The sequence below is a fragment of the Chelonoidis abingdonii genome, chromosome 5, assembly GCF_003597395.2.
Source record: "Chelonoidis abingdonii isolate Lonesome George chromosome 5, CheloAbing_2.0, whole genome shotgun sequence".
NCBI classification, from domain to species: domain Eukaryota; kingdom Metazoa; phylum Chordata; order Testudines; family Testudinidae; genus Chelonoidis; species Chelonoidis abingdonii.
The window spans coordinates 83,207,729-83,226,911 of NC_133773.1; the positions used below are offsets into that span (position 1 = coordinate 83,207,729).

At 41.3% G+C, this 19,183-nt stretch overlaps 1 protein-coding gene across 4 annotated transcripts in view; it reads left to right on the forward strand.

Moving 5' to 3' along the window:
• Positions 1–19,183, forward strand: part of SNX25 (sorting nexin 25) — a 167,972-nt gene that overhangs the window by 125,297 nt on the left and 23,492 nt on the right. For all 4 annotated transcript variants that reach the window (XM_032800344.2, XM_075066406.1, XM_032800343.2 and 1 more), the window contains exons 11-14: positions 2,363–2,494; positions 6,495–6,635; positions 8,598–8,711; positions 13,125–13,289. In XM_032800344.2, coding sequence (XP_032656235.1) covers positions 2,363–2,494; positions 6,495–6,635; positions 8,598–8,711; positions 13,125–13,289 — 552 coding nt within the window. The remainder of the gene's footprint in view (positions 1–2,362; positions 2,495–6,494; positions 6,636–8,597; positions 8,712–13,124; positions 13,290–19,183) is intronic.

Sequence of the window (19,183 nt, forward strand, 5' to 3'; positions counted from 1 at the left end):
TACTATGGTGCGGTGTGCAGTTGCTGGTGAGAATACATTTCAGGTTGGCAGGTTGTCTGTGGGCAAGGATTGGCCTGCCACCCAAGGCCTGTGAAAGTGTGAGATCATTGTCCAGGATGGGTTGTAGATCCCTGATGATGCGTTGGAGGGGTTTTAGCTGGGGGCTGTATGTGATGGCCAGTGGTTTGTAGCAGGGCATTCAGCTAAAATTTAAACTAAACTAAACTTAAAATGGTCCTTTAAATCCTCCATGGTCTCTTCGGTGAGCAAGGAGGATTTCAGAGAGAAGAAAAAAGGACTTCTAGTTAAAGATGCTCTCAACATGAATTAGGCTTCATATTTATACAAACATAGTTTTACAGAACAAAATATCACAAAAATGTTTCTTTTGAGTTAAATACCGACTCAAAAATTCCACTTGACACTTGTTTGTGTTTGGAATTATTCTTCCAGGTTGTTTGCCTCCCAAACATTGCAGTTTAGGGCTAGTTTGAGAATCAGAAAGTAAAACTCACCTGTCCTATTTTCGTTCACTAGACTGAAGAATGCAAAATGTGAACAAATAGTATAAGTGATTTAAAGGTAAATTTGCTTTTAACAATTCTTTCCATTTTAATAATATGAGAAGATATTCGTGATGCAGGTAAGGAAATCTAGTTAATTTAGAAATACAGAAACATTTTCTGTTTATTTGCTTAAGTGTCATCAAGAATATAGAATGATAAATTTTCATGCAAAATATTACACACTTTACAGTGGTATAGCATTTGAGTGCAACAACAGATTTGTTTCCCTAACACTCTTTACTATATAACCCTAAGTATAAGAAAAACACAATTGTAAATCATAATAAAAATGTGTGTATATAAACATAGGAACACATGCACTCACATGGTTAGCTACAAAATACTCAAAATTGTAATGCTGTTTGAGAGAATAGTTATATACAATTTTATTCCTATTTTAACTTGTTGTTGACTTAAGTAGCATTACAGTTTAAGGTTATGCTTCTGATATCAGTGCTATCTGTATAACCAAACCATTATGACATATTATATTCATGTATGAATCGTTACTTGGTATCTCAGCTTTAACCTGAGACTGTGATTTATTTACACATGCATGCACACACTTTTTTTTTCTAATGGCAATGAAAAATATGGAGAGAGATTCATTATGCCTTTCTGCATCATTCACATTTTGAAATGTATTTAGTAAAATTGAATCAATAGTGGTATAGGGTCTTGGTATTTTGTTATGTAAGGTTAACAACTGTTTACCTGTAGTCGCACCATACCAATTTCTGTGGATCTATTCATCCTTTGTTGTTGTCTGAGTTTTTCCATGATCACTGTTACATTCTTAGTTGCCAGAATAAAGTCATTGCAAAGAGATCTATATGCAGGTAGTCCTGGAAAATATAGATGCTGTCCCAAGAAGGATGATAGCTGTTTGAAGAGGGAGTTGTATACCTATAATTTTAATTGATCCTTCACCTTACAAGAAACCAAATATTTAATATATGGAGTCAGAATTGTTGTAGATGTATAAATGTGACCACCAAGTTACTTCTTCCCTGGTACAAGTTGGTCAAGGAGAACTTTAAATTAAGCTGAGTTTGTATGCTATTTCATAGATGTGAAAATATCAACTTGTTTTCTTAACTGTTTCTAATCACACATTTTTACATATATTCCCGAATTTTCTTACAATAATCTTCTGTAACAGTAATTTGCAAATCATTTTGTCATTTGTAAGATACAGATTTCTTTCTATTAGAAGATGATCCCTTTGAGAGTTATGTCCAAGCAAGAAAGTCTTTTAAATGTATATTTTCCAATATAATTAATGCTATTTGGATTTTTTTGGGGCCTATTAAATTGTAACTCCTCGGAATGCTAAGTTACATAATTAAGACACAAGGAATGAAAATTATTCACTGGATGTTCCGTCATGTTAAGTATTTCCTAAAGAGAGAAACTCGTCAACAGAGAGTACCTACAATGTTTATATTATCTTTAACTTGAAAGTGTTCCTTTAAAAATATTTCTGTACTGATTGCCCCCTATAGCCTGGTGAATGGTGATATTCAGCATGTTTTTCTGTGCCTATTTCAGGTTTTTCTTTTAGCACTGCAAGTTGACTTTTAATTGATACAGTGTATTCTACCAATCTATATTAGACTGCGTAGATTGTACAGATTTGGGATTTTTTGTAATGAGTTGTCTCACGGTATTAGTCCTTTTTCTCTCCTCTCCCCTGCACCGTTTCCATCTCTTGAATGTTATAACCAAAGAAAGCAGTGGCTATGTTATCATAGGCAGTTTCCTGCCCTTTGTAATTCCTATATTTTCCTTGCCAGATTGTTTCCAAACTGAAGGATGAAATTTCTCTGATAGAGAGAGAACACAATGACCTTCGGTTGCACATTGCAAGAACAGATTGGTGGTGTGAAAATCTTGGCATGTGGAAAGCCTTCATAAATACAGGCGAGGTATGTTTTTGCTGTGTTTGTATCCTCTGGTTCAGTTCAAATTCTCAGTGTATAAAGAAAAAGAAATGCTGACATTCATTTTGTTAGCGTTTATTTAAAATAACCTCATCAAGCTCACTCCTCCCCCTCCCCCGCTGTTCACAAACACGTCTCATCATTCAGCTCTGTTATTCAGGCGCTATAGGAACATCTGCAAATATATCACTAGGTTCAGGCATAGGATAAAGCGGTATGATGTCTAAGGAACACGGTTGTGCATCAACAATGAGCACATTAAGATCTGTGCCTAGTAATGTTATGATGCTGATTGACTGAGATACAGTGCTGTTATTGGCATGCATGGTGTTGGGGTTCCCTGGAGACCTTTTCCACTCAGCTCCCCCAAAAACTCACTTGGAGTCCAGTCTTGTCACGCAGTTTTCTTTATTTGGCATACAGCAAAGCTACATTGAGTTGATCAGGCTCAACAGTAGGGCATGGGTTTAGGGGGTGTATCACACATCCAAAGTTACACAGCAAACCTTTTCCTTCAGACATATTTTCACATTACATTACATTTACTATATATTGCATCACACGTTTTGGGATTGACTTGGTCACTTTATAGGAACCAATCCCTATACAGCATGCTCTGTCCATTCACCATCCATGTACAACTTACTCTTTAGCTCATCTTAGGTTCCAGGATAATCTTGTCAATTGTAAATGGCTCCTTGTGTGTTTCCCCCTTATCTTGGCTAGTACAGACGTTCTTTTTCCAGCCTACTGATCCGTTTACTTATCCTAGCACACATACTCTGTTTTCAGTATGCTAATCAATGTACCTCCCTACTTCTGTCTTCCAAGAAATGAGGCCTTTCCCATGTTTAATTACTTATATCACACTAGGCCTACATTCCTGCACATAGAAGACCCAATATTTGCACTTGCTATATTTCATATTATGATCTTTTATACCAATTAAGTTTTAAGGGACTGTTAGAGATACTGGATGAGGAGTAGGAAAGTTACAAGGTGAAACACTAAACAGGAATTTCTGAAGTACTTTGTCACTGGGTGAACCTTAGAGGAAAGTGTGATTCTTTGAGTAGCGTAGTGTCTCTGTGGGTGCTCCACTGTAGGCATTTGTGACTCCACGTGTCCAGTTGTTCATGAGATGTTTGCAGATGTGGCTTACGTCCTGATGCAGATTTGAGTGTTCCTTGAAATAAAAAAACAAAATTAATTTCAAATGAAACAGAATGTCTCGTATCCATAACGCTTCTTTTTTTGGCGAGACCAACGGAAGTAATTCCGTTTTAGTTGAAACCAGATTTTCTTCTGAATTTTTTCAAACTTTCTCTCAGCTCTAGTCATTAGCTCACTGTTCAGTATCCTGCCGCTCAGATGGGTTTTTACAGAGAATTGCTTGGGTTAGAAGGAACTTTTAGTGAGTCATGCAATTTCGTCCTTCAGCATAGTGGCAAAGCTAATTGTATTATTTCTAAATCATCCCTGATGGATGTCTAGCTCTTAATATCTCTAATTACGGGGATTCAACAGCCTTTTATTGTCTGCTTATTCCATTATGTAACTCTTATTAGTTCTAAAGTTTTCCCTGATACTTAATTTAAATTTTCCTTACTGCAATTTAGAGCCATAACTTACTTTGTGCAGTAATTGGTTCCTGTTGACTTTATAACACTTCTTTATATGTTTGTAGATATTAAGCCTCTTTTAGGTCCTCTCTGCAGTAGATTTGAAAATACCAGTTTTCTAAACTGTTTCCTCATTTTCATTACTCTCCTCTGAACCCTTCTGTAATGTTTACTAATGTGGTCCCTGAAATTGAAGCACCCACTGCAGCTGAGACATACCCTCTTTTGTAAGAAAGAGGCTGGGAGCACTCATGCCCGGAGACATGTGTAGAAGAGAGAAATTCTTGCACTTTCTGGACTAGGTGCTCAATGATAGACCATACACTCTGCAATAATGATTGTTTGCATTGTCCTGCGGCTGTCATATAACAGAAGAATTAAGAGTCTGAAACCATCTAAATCTCTTAGGTACGGAGTGCTGAGTCAGTCTTCTTCTCCATAGGTAACTATGTGTAATGTGAAAAACTCTTATTTAAGCCAATGACTCTGGGTTGATGAAAGTGTGAGTAGAGTATGTGGTGAAAGGAGCTGTGGAGTTCATCCTTAAACCTAATTCTGAGTACCCTTCCATTCTCAGTGAATTCTCAATACTGTGCCCATCACTGTGGTGTCTGAACACAGCCTTCAAGCTTCCAGGCCCCAATTTTAGGACAAAGATTCAAAATTTTATAGCAAAAACCATGAAAGCATGCGGAATTTCATTTCATTATGTTTTTCTAGCTTGTTTTAGGATTCATTATTTCTGATGGGTTTTTTAAATATAAAAAACAAATTAACAAAGGAAACCATAAAAGTGAGAACACTACAGGTGAAAGTAAATTTGCATTTAAAATAAGAAGTCTGGTATTCTAGTCATAGCTCACCTCTATTCATTTGTGCTTCCGTTTCAGTTGGGGATTGATGTAAATTCTTAGATATATAGAGAGTCCAGTGAAATATTGTGCTGCCTAGTTGCTAGGTAACATGCTAGTCCAAAATAGCAAATGTACAAGTACTTCAAATGATCATAATTTCCCTTTGCTGAAGCTATCAAATATTTCATATGGGTGACTGGAGTGAACTTTAAACTTAGGTCTCCATTTAATAGTTATTCTCCCTATGCAGAACCATGTGAATAATAACTTGAAAATAGAATGAAGGCCAATTTTAGAAGACCTAGCTTTAAAATTTTTCCCCTGCTTTGAATATATTCTAAAAGGTCACCAAGAAGGAATAATTAAAGTAAGAGGTAGAGATAATTTCCTCATGGATCACCACCTGCTGGTAATTTTATTCAGATGTGCCTACATCTCTGCAAGTGATTAGTCTTTTGAAAAATGTGTAATGCAGGGAATTCACTAATAATGATCACTTACCATGAGTCCCTCCATCTCTGATCTCCCAGCCCTCATAAATCCATGTGAGAGAATGAGTTTGATCCTTGGCATTGCCACAGACCACTTCTGTATACTTGAGAGAGGCTTTAAACCTCACTTTGCCTCAGTTTCCCCCATCTGGTAACAAATACTTCACATAGCTCTTGTAAGTTTTCATTTGTTGATAGTTGTAAAGGATGGGAGGCAGCTATGCATGTGTGAAAAGTACTTTCAAATGCAAATAATGAATGGAGAACAGAAATGGCAACCCAATAACCCCAGCTAGCACAGTCCTCATCTTAAGGATTGCTATGGCTTATGTCTATGAATGTCTATATCTTGAGAGAAGACAAGGTTGAAAAGAGAGACCATAAAGAATGTGAAACTAATCAAGAAAATTCTAAGAATATAAAGTACTGGTAAGCAATAGGAGAGGTCACTGTTTTTTAAAATGAAATTGAGCCCGAATGCAGAGACTCTGATTATCGAAACAATGTGAGAGCAGGTCCCCCAGTTCCTCCCTTCCTTCTCTGCACAGAAAGGTTTTTTAACAACCTTAGAGTGACAGGAGTGACCCATGGAGCAGCAATAAGGTGCTTAGGAAAGAAGGTAGAGCAAAAGTTAAAACCTGTACAGTAAAATATGGGAGGACGCATGCCTGTAACCAGAGAAAGAAAGGAGACCAATCTAACATGAAAAAAACCTCAGAAAATTGTAAAAGCCGAATGACTGTGTCCCAAGAAGAGATTTAAAATGGATTCTATTGTTGTAGGAGGTGTTGCAAGGCAATCGGTGAAGGTGAATGTATTAACTGGGGAGAAATTGCAGGACCCACAGTATCCTGGTCAGATTTACTCCAGTAAGCCAAAGCTTGGTATGAGGCATTTATGCTACAGCAGAGAGAATGAAACTGTGGCGAGGATCATGAATCTGTATGAAAGTTAATTTTTATAACATTTTACTATCTATTTACTATCTCAGTAATATACATTCCCTCCACACCCCAAGGTTGTAGAAGAAAATGGGGAACAAGTTCCCTGCTACTTTGTCATGGTGAGTTTACAAGAAGTTGGTGGAGCTGAAACTAAGAACTGGAGAGTTCCCAGAAAGCTCAGTGAGTTTCAGAATCTACACCGAAAACTCAGTGAGGTAGGAATACTTTTTTGTGTGAGTGGGGTTTTTCATCTTTTAAAATACTGGACACACATTCAGGAAAAAAAATACATAAAAGTTACCATAGCCACCTCTAATCTATGTGAAAAATATAGAAAATAGCTTAAATATGAAACCTTTGTTTAGAAAGTAAAACAAACCGATTCTGTTGTAAGCAAAAACTGTATCAAAGTTGGATGGAAATGGGTTTATAAACCTCTGGTGTTGGGCTCCAAAGTTGAGGTTATTAGCTTCTTGGTTCACAACTACCTCTTGATGGCTAATTTACTGAAGCAACAGGACAAAGACTTGGTGGAGATAGCTGCTTAAAAGGGACAATAGGAGACTGATCATTTTCAGAAATGAAGGGAGTAGGCAAGAGTGCATACAGGCTGCCAATTTGGCAGGGGGATTTGAGGGGGTGGGGGAAGAAATCTTAGTGGAAGGGGCCTGGAGCCTTTCTAGGGTTCCCTCTGTGTGCTCCAGTAGTAAACTTGTGGAGGGAATCACTCTGCTGCAGTTTATTTAATCTGAAATGAAGGGTGGAAAGAAAACAGGAAGAGGCTTAATTTGATGGAAAATTTGAATCCCATCACTTTCACCTTTGTCACCCTTTTTTGCTTTAATTACAGTCTTCCTTTCAACCTTTTATCTCCTTGTCAATTTAATTGGACTTCCATGACACACCTGCTGCTTCCCACTGTCTCAGCTGGCCTTTGTGTCTAATGCTTTATGACTAATGGACACTGTTCGTGGCAAGATGGGTTTTCTGTCTCCGCGTCTTCTCCTTTTCTTCCTCTCTCTTTTTTATCTGTTGTCCTGCTTCTTCTAATTCATTGTCTGCTACTCCTTCTCTATAACAGCCCCTCCTTATCACATATTGTTTCCTGGTCAAGAATATAGCGTGCCCTCTCTCTGTATTGTACACTGTCTGTCCAGCCTTCCTTTATATGTCTAGTTACATTAAATTGCACTTTCCATTTGCTTAAAACAATGGTTTTCAAGCTGTGATCCATGGACCCTTTTGGGGATCTGCAGACTATGTCTAAGGAGTCAGTGAAAGCTGACTATGAAAATAAAGTTTCAGATCCCAGAAAAAGCGTTCGGTTTTTTCTGATCAATAAAAAGTATGTGAAGACGCACAACTACAGGTCAAAATCCGGAAGTGTTGTCATTACCATAGAAGCCCACAGTTTAGTGTCATTTCTCATGCTATGTCAAATGCCGTGCCAGCCCATTAATTGAATTCTGTTCAGTCAGTTTTCAGTCTAAGACTTCTGTGGGAGGGGTCCGTGGATCACAGATTGAATTTCCAAAGGGGCCTGCACCTCCATTTGAAATTTTTTAGGGCTCTGCAAATGAAAAAAGGTTGAAAACCGTTGTCCTAAAACATCTAAATATTCCAGAATCTGGTTATTCCTCATTACTGTGTTTTCAGACCAGCTGCTGTTTACAGTGTCTTGCCTTTTTGGACCCATATTTCTTTCTAGCAGCCAATTTTTGCACTTGTTGACAGATTGCAAAGAAGTGTGTACTTGGCCTTTTCTTGTTTAATAATGAATTGTGTTTGCTGAGCGGATCCAGTGTCCTAGTGGCTTCTGCTCTGTATTGCCATATGAGCTCGTTTTGAGTTCCAGGCCTGGTCTCTGGCTCCCAAGGCAAGTGAGGGCTTGACAGCCCTTTGGGACAGAATGGGCCTCATGTTATTCTGAAGCAACTCTTTTAGCTGACATAGGATTGGTAGTGATGGGGCTCCAAAGGAAGAGTTCCTAACCTATGTTACCTATGGGTGGGCAAGGGAAGGAGTTCCTGAGGACACTCAGAGAAGTGTGGAAGGGAGAGGAAGATTAGAGGATGTCCTTGCATCTCCATTTATACCCATACTGCTTTCTACCTTTTTGCTGCATGTGTGTATTAAAAATGTAATGGAATAATCTGTTTTGTCCTTTCTCTGCTCAGTGTTTTCCATCATTAAAGAAAGTTCAGTTGCCTTCTCTCAGTAAACTGCCGTTCAAATCTATAGATCAGAAATTCATGGAAAAGTCCAAGAACCAGTTAAATAGCTTCTTACAGGTGAGAAAACAAAGATTGAATGCTCTTAAACATTCTATTCATTGCAGAGTCCAGCAGCAAACTGGCTTCCCCTGTTCTGTGCTGCTGGGGTCTGAAATCCACAGTAGCTTGTCTGCATAAGCGTGTGACACATTTTCTCCCAATCTTCAGAAAAAAATCCTATCTCTGTATCTTTAGTACTGTTCTTCAAGCACTGTTTAGAACAGTGGTCACCAACTGGTCGATCACGATCAACCAGTCGATCCTAGAGGATCTCCCAGTCGATGACGATCTCCAGCAGTGCAGTGTGGCTGCCGCTAAGGCACACTCCCTACCCTGGCCCCACGCTGCTTCCAGTAGGGGCAGCGCAGTCCTGGGGGCTGGAGTCACCCTCCTGCCTGCAAGCACTGCCCCCACAGTCCCATTGGCTGGGAGAGCTGCGGGGATGGTGCTTGCAGAGAGGGGCAGTGTGTAGAACCACGTGCACCCTGCCCCTCCCCGGGGGCATGTTGGCCCATTCTGGGAGCAATGTGGGGCTGGGGTATGCAGGGAGCCTGCCTTAGCCTCATGGCACCCACCGGAGGTAAGTGCTGCCCCGCCGGAGGCTGCATTCCAGCCCTGAGCCCCCTCCCAGAGCCTGCACCCCAAACTCCCTTCTGCACCCTAAGCCCCAGCCCTGACCCCCCTCCCAGAGCCAGCATCCCATACCTCCTTCTGCACCCCAACCCCCTGCCCCAGCCTGGAGTCCCCTTCTGCATCCAAACTCCCTCCCAGAGCTTGCACCTCTCACCCCCCCTGCACCCCACCCTCCTACCCCAGGCTCAGCTCAAAGCCCCCTCCCATACTGCAAACCCCTCGGCCCCAGTCCAGAGCCTGCACCCCCTGCCAAACCACAGCCTCCTACTCCAGCCCTGTGAAAGTGAGTGAGGGTGGGGCAGAGCGAATGACGGAGTGAGAGGGGAATGAAGTGAATGGGTTGGGGCATTGGGGAAGGGGCAGGGCCTTGGGGAAGGGACGGGGTAGATCCTGGGTTGCCCTTAGATTCAGAAAGTGATCTTGGGCGTAGAAAGGTTGGAGACCACTGGTTTAGAAGGTCGTGCTGCAATCACTGCTTCTCCTGCCACAGACACCAACTTTCCAAAGTTCCAGTACGTGCTCAGCACCCACCATTTTTTCCCCATGGGTGCTCCAGCGACAGAGCACCCACGGAGTCAGCACCTATGCGTCCTACTCTGGGAGGACCAGGGAGAATCACACCACTCATTCTTCTGTGAATTTCTGAAAGTTTGTACTTCAGACAGTCATTATGTTCTCTTCTCTTAGAGAGATTTCAACAGGTAGTTGTGGGCAATCTCCCCTTCCTGAAGAGCTCTCAAGTGTGCAGTGCCACAAGGAGTCATTCTGTTACCTCTCCTGTTCAATGTGTGTATAGGACTGTTAGGAGAGCTAGTAAGGGTGCATGGGGTTCAGTGTTTTCACTGTGCTGATGACATCCAGCTGTTTGCCTCTTTCTTTTCTGATGTAGTTCAGCACCTCAGCCAGTGTCTAGTTGAGATTAGGGCATGGCTGAGAGCAAGCTGGCTGATGCTGAACCCAGCTGAAGTGGAGCTGATGATGGTGGGTTGGGGGAAGCAGCTGGAGGAGATGGCAGAGGTAATATCAGCCCCTTTGGTTGAGGGAGTGTGTCTGACATTGGTTAACAGTGCTCACATCTTATGGGTGATGTTAGATGCCAGGGTGCTGTTTGAAGATCATAGTACAGTGGTAGCCCAGTCAGCTTTTTGCCATTTATATCTGGCTGGGAGGGTGCAGCCTCTTTTTTCTAATGTGGACCTTGCCACTTGTGTCCATGCTTGTGTCACCTCAGGATTAGATTATTGTAATATGGTCTACATGGACTACACCTACAACCATTCAGAGGCTGAAGCTGGTGCAGAATGTATGTGCTTGCTTCGTGAGTAGGACATCTCACTGAGAACACGTGACCCCAGTGCTTTGGGATTTGCCTGGCTGCCTGTTGGTCTCCAGGTGGAACTTCAGGCATTGGTCATGACCTGTAGACTATCAAGCCCTAAATGGCCTGGGACTGGCCTAGCTTAGGGTTCACTTCTCCCTGTGTCCTTCTGCCACAGCTGTGGTTAGCAGGCCCTTGGGGTGGTTCTCTTTGTTATAAAAGGTGGGGGTTGCTGGCAGGGCATTCTCTATTGAGGATCCAGGACTCTGGAACTTGCTCCCTCATTTGGTCTTATGGAGACTGAATTTGGTGACCTCCCAGGTATGCTGTAAAAGACACCTGTTGAATAGGGTCTCAGAAGGAGGCTGAAGGTGTGCTTCCTCGATGATGAAGGAAACAGGTGGTTGGCTGGCCAAATTCCTGTGGAATCGATTTCAGTGCTGCTGAGGTTTAATTTGATAGTATGTATTGTATGATTAATTATATTAGATTGCCTAGAGCCTTGGCTAGGCATCATTATTATTTTAAATCTAAATAAATGAATAAAAGGTACGGTTTAGATAGGACAACCTTTGAAGTGGCTGTATTTTGCCCCCAAAGGTGAAATTGTATTTGGCCTCATGTAGCACCAAACAGGAGACGTTATACAATTTACAGATACGGCAATAGGGTTTTCAGGACCACCTTGGTTTAACATTGCTGTTTGTTTAAAGCAGACTGTTTAACAATTAAGAACAACTTTTGTAGATTCTGAAGTTCAGAGACTAATAGGCCATTGCTGAGTCACAAAAAATTAAACGAGCATATTCATTTATATGAAAAGTAAATTGTTTGATTTTAGAGTAATATTTTTCCTAGACAGCCTTTGTTTGTATTCCAGGTACTATAATATAACCAAAAGTTGCTGTAAAACAGCAAGGTATGTTTCCCTCAGGAAGTAAAATAATGATATGTATGTTCTCTTTCAAAAGTAGAATGTTGCTAAAGTGGAGCTGAGCACCGTTAATATTTCATGTACTTTTTTTTTAAATGGGGGATAGGATTTCAAATGCTGAATGTTTGCCATTTCATTGCTGTGCTTTTCAAAGGTATCATAAAGAAGTAGCAGAAATGTATTGAAATACGAAACTCAATTAGCAGTTAGATATGTAATAATCTATTTCTTGGGTACTATACTATCCTTAAATAAACACTTTGGATTTTAAGCATCAAACTTTAAGACTCTCTTTTTTTCCCCTTCTATGTCCCCTTGTCCCTTTCTGTTTCCTGCTGTTCTAGATTCCCTTCACTCCCAGCTGCTCATGGTCAGAGGAACCCCCTTTATTTGGTGCTGCTTCTCTGGTGCTCAGAACCCAATCCTGTTTATCTGCATTTTCTTTCTGCTCCAGATTCCCTCTTTCCACACCCACAGACCAGGCAAAACAGCTAGTTCTGTGCTGATTTTCTTGCAGATGAAGTAAATTAGGTAGAGAAAGTATAGTTTGAGGCAATCAAACTGTATTTTCCAGTGAAAAATAAAAATGACACTTGGGCATGACTACAGGGGAGAGCTTAGTGGATGGGCAATTATAGCAGTGCCTAGTTGGGAAAGAATTACTGGCAACAATCTGTGACAATCAAAGCACATGGAAAGCCTTGACAGAAGGGAAAGCTATTATCAGAATTTTACTGGAACTATGGATATTGTACGAAAAGTGACTATATAAAAACAGTTCCTCCTTGCTCAACAAATATGTTCCCTGTGTATTTCCTCTGTGTGTGTCATATATGCATATTTTACAGTCTAAAATGTATTACTTTTTACTACCAAATAACTGCAGAGCCAAGATGACCTGGATTCTGTTCTGGGTTATTCATCATTTTACCAGCATTGTTATCAATGAACCTAATACTCCTCTCACTTATACTGGCCTAAATCAGGAGTAAATCCATTGTAACCATTAGTATATTACCAGTGTGAGAGCTGAGTCAGTCCTTGTGTTTAAGTCTTTATTGGAAGGAGGCGGGTATAGAAGCCAAAAAGTATGCATCTTGAGTTTAGATCCCATGTTGAGCTTGTGGCACTGGCATTTAGGAAAGCCATCTCTCTAGTGGTAAGTCAGTTTGATCTCAGAGTGATTGTGAGACTATGAGCTTGGAACTCCACAATACCATTTTTATAGTAGTTGTTTTAATTTTCCACATTTAAATAAATAAAATTTTAAAATGAATTCTCTACAAACTAATTTGCATGGCATAAGGACATCTCCTTTAAAAAAAAGTTTAACACTTAAAAAAATGCTATTCATTTAGAAAATGTTATTAAAATTCAAGTCTCTAAGATGTGATGCACACTCCCCTTATTCACTAATGTTAGTCTCACTGTGCACCTGATTAGTGTATTAACCAGCTGTACTGAAGAGTCTATTGCACTTTATTGCTTAAATAATTCATACTGAATTGATATGTTGTGAATATTCTTCATTCTGTTTTCTCCACAGAAGCTGCTTTCTGATGAAAGACTGTGTCAGAGCGAAGCACTTTATGCCTTTTTGAGCCCATCCCCTGAGCACCTCAAAGTTATTGATGTGCAAGGAAAGAAATCTGCTTTTTCACTGTCATCATTTCTGGAAAGACTTCCTGGTGATTTCTTTCCTCATCAAGAGGTGAGTGGTAGAAAAGTAATTTTCTTAGATTTAAATATTTGTCGAATATAAGCTGCTAATACAACACATTTGAATGGTAGTTAATACTGGAGTGTTTGCAAAGATGCTGTTCAGTTTACTGTAAGCAAACCAATGATGAGATATTAAAGCTCTCTACTAAATTTAATGCAGTTTGCTAATAAAACATGTTTTACCTCTGTGGAAAATATATAATATAGGCAATTGTAAAGACTGCATATTCCAAGTTAATGAAATGTGAACAGCCTGGGACACTCTTTGCTAGCAAAATGTCTGACCTTTCAAACGCTTAAATATAAAGCTTTTGTAGAGCTGTCCAGGGATATCTCTGCTGTCTTGTGATCGTGAAGCCCAGAGTGGGGTGTGGAAGGATATCTCTTTCATACAAAGGCTTTTCTTTTGTTCTGCTTCTCCACATCCTCCATGTAATTTTCTGTATGTACCTTTCATCAGTGTGGTTTTCTTCTGTGTAGTACTGAAATTAGACAACCAGAAATAAAGGATCCAAATTCATTGGCCCTGATCCTCCTCACCATATGTCCCTCGTTCATACCATTCACGTAGTTCTTTTATATGTAACAGAAAAATACTTTCGTTGGCTAGGGCAAAAGTTAAGTATTTTTCTCTTATACCATCTTTAAATTTATTTTTGCTTCTTTCAGTTCATAAAATGTGCTTACACGCTCTTCAGAATGGGGACTGTTTTCTCGTGTGTGGCTGTACTGTAATATAAATCATACAGAATAATCTAAGCACTTAGACCCTCACAAAATGCCGCTGTTAGTAAGCATCAGCATCAAACAACAACAAATAATCTCCTCCTCCTCCTCCTCCCTTACACTGCTAGGTCAACTTGTCAGAAAAAAAGCCTGGAGAAACAGGCTTTACAGTGTCCTCTGAAACTGTCAAATCCACAGACTGAAACCTCGGGGGGCAGGGGAGGAAATTCCAGAGCTGAGTGCTCCTCTTCTAAGAATGTCCTTTCCCCATTCCTCCAGACATCTAATGCCTGTTGGTTCCTGACTTGGCAGTAACCCTCACTGTTCCAATGTACTCGCTTCAAAGGCTGGTAGATTGGTTTGGTGGCAGAGCTGACAGACCTGCTTCTCTTATTTCTCCCAGTTGGCTCCACTTCTGCTCCCTGATACATGGCCATGTGCAGGTAGCCCTTAGCTGGCTCTGCAGTATGTGAGAGGTACTGATCGTTACCGCTATCCGTACAGGCTCCTACAATCCTGCCCCCAAACAACCAAACTGCATTAGTTCCACTGCGTGGCTGTGGAAGAAGAGCTAGGATTGTGCCTGTGCATGTACTCACCAGGGCAACTCCATGGATTCCAGTACCACAGCTTCTCTGTGCTTCAGAACAGAGCCAGAGCACTTCCTAACTCAGAATAAATACTCTGTGGGGTTGAAAAGATCAATTCATTACCTCCAACAGTGAATGCAGTTTGGTATGAATCTCTGAGGCAGTGGTCACTGCATAGCTAAATAGTGCCTCTGAAGTCTTTGATCTTCCTGAGATCCTTCCAAATCACCACCTTCCAAAAGGTGCAAAGTGTTGTTCAAGTCAGGTGGGTTCTCATACAGTAAGTTTATATACGCGCACACACGAAATGGAAGGATAAAGAGATTTAAGCAACATGGGAGAAGGAAGGCAGGAACATAATGGAATGAGAGAGGAAGATAAATGAGAGGGTGGAAAAATAACAGAGACTGAAAAAAATGGAGGAAAAGACAAAGCAAAAGATACACCAAGATAGAATCATAGAAATGGAGGGCTGGAAGAGTCCTTGATAAATCATCAAGTCCAAAGTTCTGTACTGAGACAAGACCAAATAAACCTAACAGGTGTTTGTCCAACATTTTCTTAAAAACTTAAAATGATGAGGATTCTGCAATAGGCTTCCAAGGGAGGAATCCTTGTAGAACTTCAGAATCCTTATCGTTACAGTATTTTTCCTAATAGCTAACCTAAATCATTAGTCATTAATGAAAATATTGAATAGTACTGAACCCTGGACTGACTCTTTCGGGACCCCAGCAGATGTGTCCTTCCAGTTTGACAGCAAACCACTGATTACTACCCTTTGAGTATTGTCTTTCAGCCAGTTGTGCAACTACCTTCTCAGTAATTTAGACAGCATTTCCTTAGTTTACTTATGAAAGTGTCTTATAGGACTGTGTAAAAAGCCTTCCTGAAATGAAGATATGTAATGTCCCCCTTTATTCACTAGGCCAGTAACCCCATCAAAGAAGGAAATTAGGTTGGTTTCACTTGCTTTGTTCTTGACAAACCCATCCTGGCTATTCCTTATAACCCTATTATCCATTAGACGCTTACAAATTCATTGTTTAATAATTTTTTCCAGTACCTTTCCAGATATCCAAGTTAGACTGACTAGTCTCTAATTCCCTGGGTCCTCTTCTCCAGTCCTCTGCGTCCTCACCCATCCTCCATGAGTTCTCAAAGACGTTTGCTAAGAGTTCCCAGATTGCTTCAGCTAGTTCCTTAAACATCCTAAGATGAATTTCATCTAGCCCTCCTGGCTTGAATACATCTAACTTATCTAAATATTGTTTAACCAGTTCTTTCCCTATTTTGACTTGCAGTCCATCTCTCTTGTTGTTAATGTTAATTGTGTTGAGCATTTCATTACCATTAACCTTTTTAGTGAAGACTGTAGCAAAATAAACATTAAACACCTCAGCCTTTTGATGTCATCAATCTCTCCTTCCTCACTAAGTATAGGACCTGTGCTTTTATTTGTCTTTCTCTTACTCCTAAAGATTTAAAGAACCTCTTCTTATTGCCTTTTATGACTCTTGCTAGGTGTAACTCGTTTTGTGGCTTAATCTTTCTGATTTTGCCCCTATATGCTTGTACTACTCTTTTGTATTCTTCCTCAGCAATTCATCCGTGTTTCAACTTTGTTAGGATTCCTTTTTGATTTTCAGGCCATTAAAGAGTGCCTGATGGAGCCATATTGGCCTCTTACTATTCTTTCTATCTTTCCTTTGCACTAGGATGGTTTGCTGTTGTGCCTTTAATATTGTCTCCTTGAGAACTGGTAGCCCTCCTGAATCCTTTTAGCTCTTAGACTTTCTTTCCCTGGGGCCTTACCTACCAGTCTCTGAATTTGTTAAAGTCTGCTTTTTTGAAGCCTATTTTCCGTATTCTTCTGCTCTCACACCTTCCATCCTTTCCTTAGAATCATGAAATCTATCATTTCATGATCACTTTCACCCAAATTGACTTCTACCTTCAGATTTGGAACCAATTCCTCCCTGTTCATTAGAATCAAGTCTGAAATGGCTGTTTGCCTGGTTATTTCCTCCACTTCCTGAAACAAAAAGTTATCCCCAGTACACTCCAAGAACTTACTGGAACTTTTGATTTTTGCCATATTACTTTTCCAACAGATATCTATGTAGTTAAAGGCCACCATTACCACTTGGCTTTTTGGATATTTCCAAAATGCATCCGATGAAGTGGGTTCTAGCCCACGAAAGCTGATGCCCAAATAAATTTGTTAGTCTCTAAGGTACCACAAGGACTCCTCACTGTTTTTGTTGATGCAGACTAACATGGTCACCACTCTGAAACTTGGATATTTCTGTTATTTATTTTAGAAATGCCTCATTCACCTGCTCTTTCTAATTTGGAGGTATATAGTAGACTCCTACCATGACATCACCCCTATTTTTTATCCTTTTTATCTTTAGCCAGAGACTTTCAACTGGTCTGACTCTCACCTCCCTCTGGACCTCAGGACAAGTGTATATATTCTTGATGTATAATGTAACACCACCTCCCTTTTTATTCTTCCTGTCCTTCCTGAACAAACTATACCCCTCTTGACCAATATTCCAGTCATGAAACGTATCCCACCAAGTCTCTATAATGCCAGTTAAGTAATAATTAATTTTATGTACTAGCACTTCTAGTTCTTTCTGTTTATTCCCCATACTCCATGCATTGCTGTAGACATCTATGATGCTGAGCAGATTCCTCCACTAATTTCCCTGTTGTTGCTCCCATGACCCTGTTATAATTTTCCATGTCCCCCCATGCCAACATCTAGCCTCTGTTAAGGTTGCCTTTTTAATGCTTACCTATGGGCTTTTGTCACCTGCCCCCTTAGAACCTAGTGTAAAGCCCTCCCCAGTGGATTGGCACATTGGTGCACAAAGATGCTCTTCTCCTCCTTGGTCAGGTGGACCCCTCTCTTCCCAGCAGTCTTCCTTCTCGGAACAACATGACACGATCAAGGAAACCGCAGCTCTCCTGTTGACACCAGGAGAGAGAGAGCTCAGTGGTTTGAGCATTGGCCTGCTAAACCCAGGATTGTGAGTTCAGTTCTTGAGGGGGCTATTTAGGGATCTGGGGAAAAAATCTGTCTGGGGATTGGTCCTGCTTTGAGCGGGGGGTTGGACTAGATGAAATTCTGAGGTCCCTTCCAACTATGATATTATAATTCTTTGATCACCATCTGCACAGCCATGCATTCATCTCCAGGATGGAATTTTCCCTGCCTGAGCTCTTACCCTCATTGGGATGGATGGATCAGAACATGACCTGCACCCCTGACTCCTTTCCCCTTGCTCCTGGAGCCCTGTAGTCACTGTTGAGTTGCTCAGGGTCAGACCTGACAGTATCATTACTGCGTCCATGGATGAGCAGCATGGGGTAGTGATCAGAGAGATGGATGAGCCTCAGCAACCTTTCTGTAACTTCTCAGACGTGGGCTCCCAGGACATTGTGTCAGGTTGGCAGAAGGTTGCCTCCGTCCCCCTCACCAGAGAGTCCCCAACTAGCAGTACTCTGTTGCCTTCTCTTGGGCGTCCCAGCTTTGAGGACAAGTGGCTCCTCCTCAGCCATTAGGGTCTGCTCTTCCCCACCAGTTGCCAGTACTGCATACAAGTTCTTGACCTCATTGGACAGGGGGCCTGGGTGGGGGTGGAGCTCTGTCTATTGCCCCAGGTGACCAGCAGCCAGTCTCTTCCCCATAGAGCAGCCAGTTCTCCTTTCTCTGCTGGTGCTGCTGTAGAGCATCCTCTGTCCCATGTGTGTCCTGCCAAGGAAGTCCTTATGCTCTGGGATGCTATGCAGATGAGCCACCTCCTCTTGCAGCTCTTATATGCTTCCTGAGGGATTCCAACAACAGACTCCAGTTCCTCCTGCTGGCTTTCCTCAGCATGGACATGCATGTTGCATTCCCAGCAAGTTGAGACTAGGGCTTAGGTGGAAGTATTTCAGGGTGACATTATGCCTGTCTGTTGCAGGTGGGACCACAGGGGCAGGCAGAGGAAGAGTTAGCAGTGGTATTGGCAACAGGCTGTTTTCCTGCCGTTGCAGGTCCTTCCTTGTAGACTACCTCTAAGTTAAGAAATGGGTGGGGGGAAACCCAACATACAGCTCTACCTCCCTGCCCTGCTCCGCTGGTGAACTCAGCTGGCTAATTCCCTTGGTCTCCCAGCTACCTTCATTTTACCAGCCCTGTAGATGGTATACAGGGGGGTAGCTCAGTGGTTTGAGCATTGGCCTGCTCAACCCAGGGTTGTGAGTTCAATCCTTGAGGGGGCCATTTAGGGATCTGGGGCAAAAATCTGTCTGGGGATTGGTCCTGCTTTGAGCAGGGGGTTGGACTAGATGATCTCCTGAGGTCCCTTCCAGCCCTGATAGTCTATGATTCTAGATGGATGGAAAGAATAATGGTGGAAGGGGATGGAGAAAGCAGAACATAATATTTTTTCTGTACTCCTTTTTTTTTTTCAAAAAAGTTAAGGGAAGGCCATTGTGAATGGATCCCATACCAGTGCTTCTGCTGAAACAGCCCAAGCTTTCAGTGTATGCTACAGCTCAGCTATTGCCC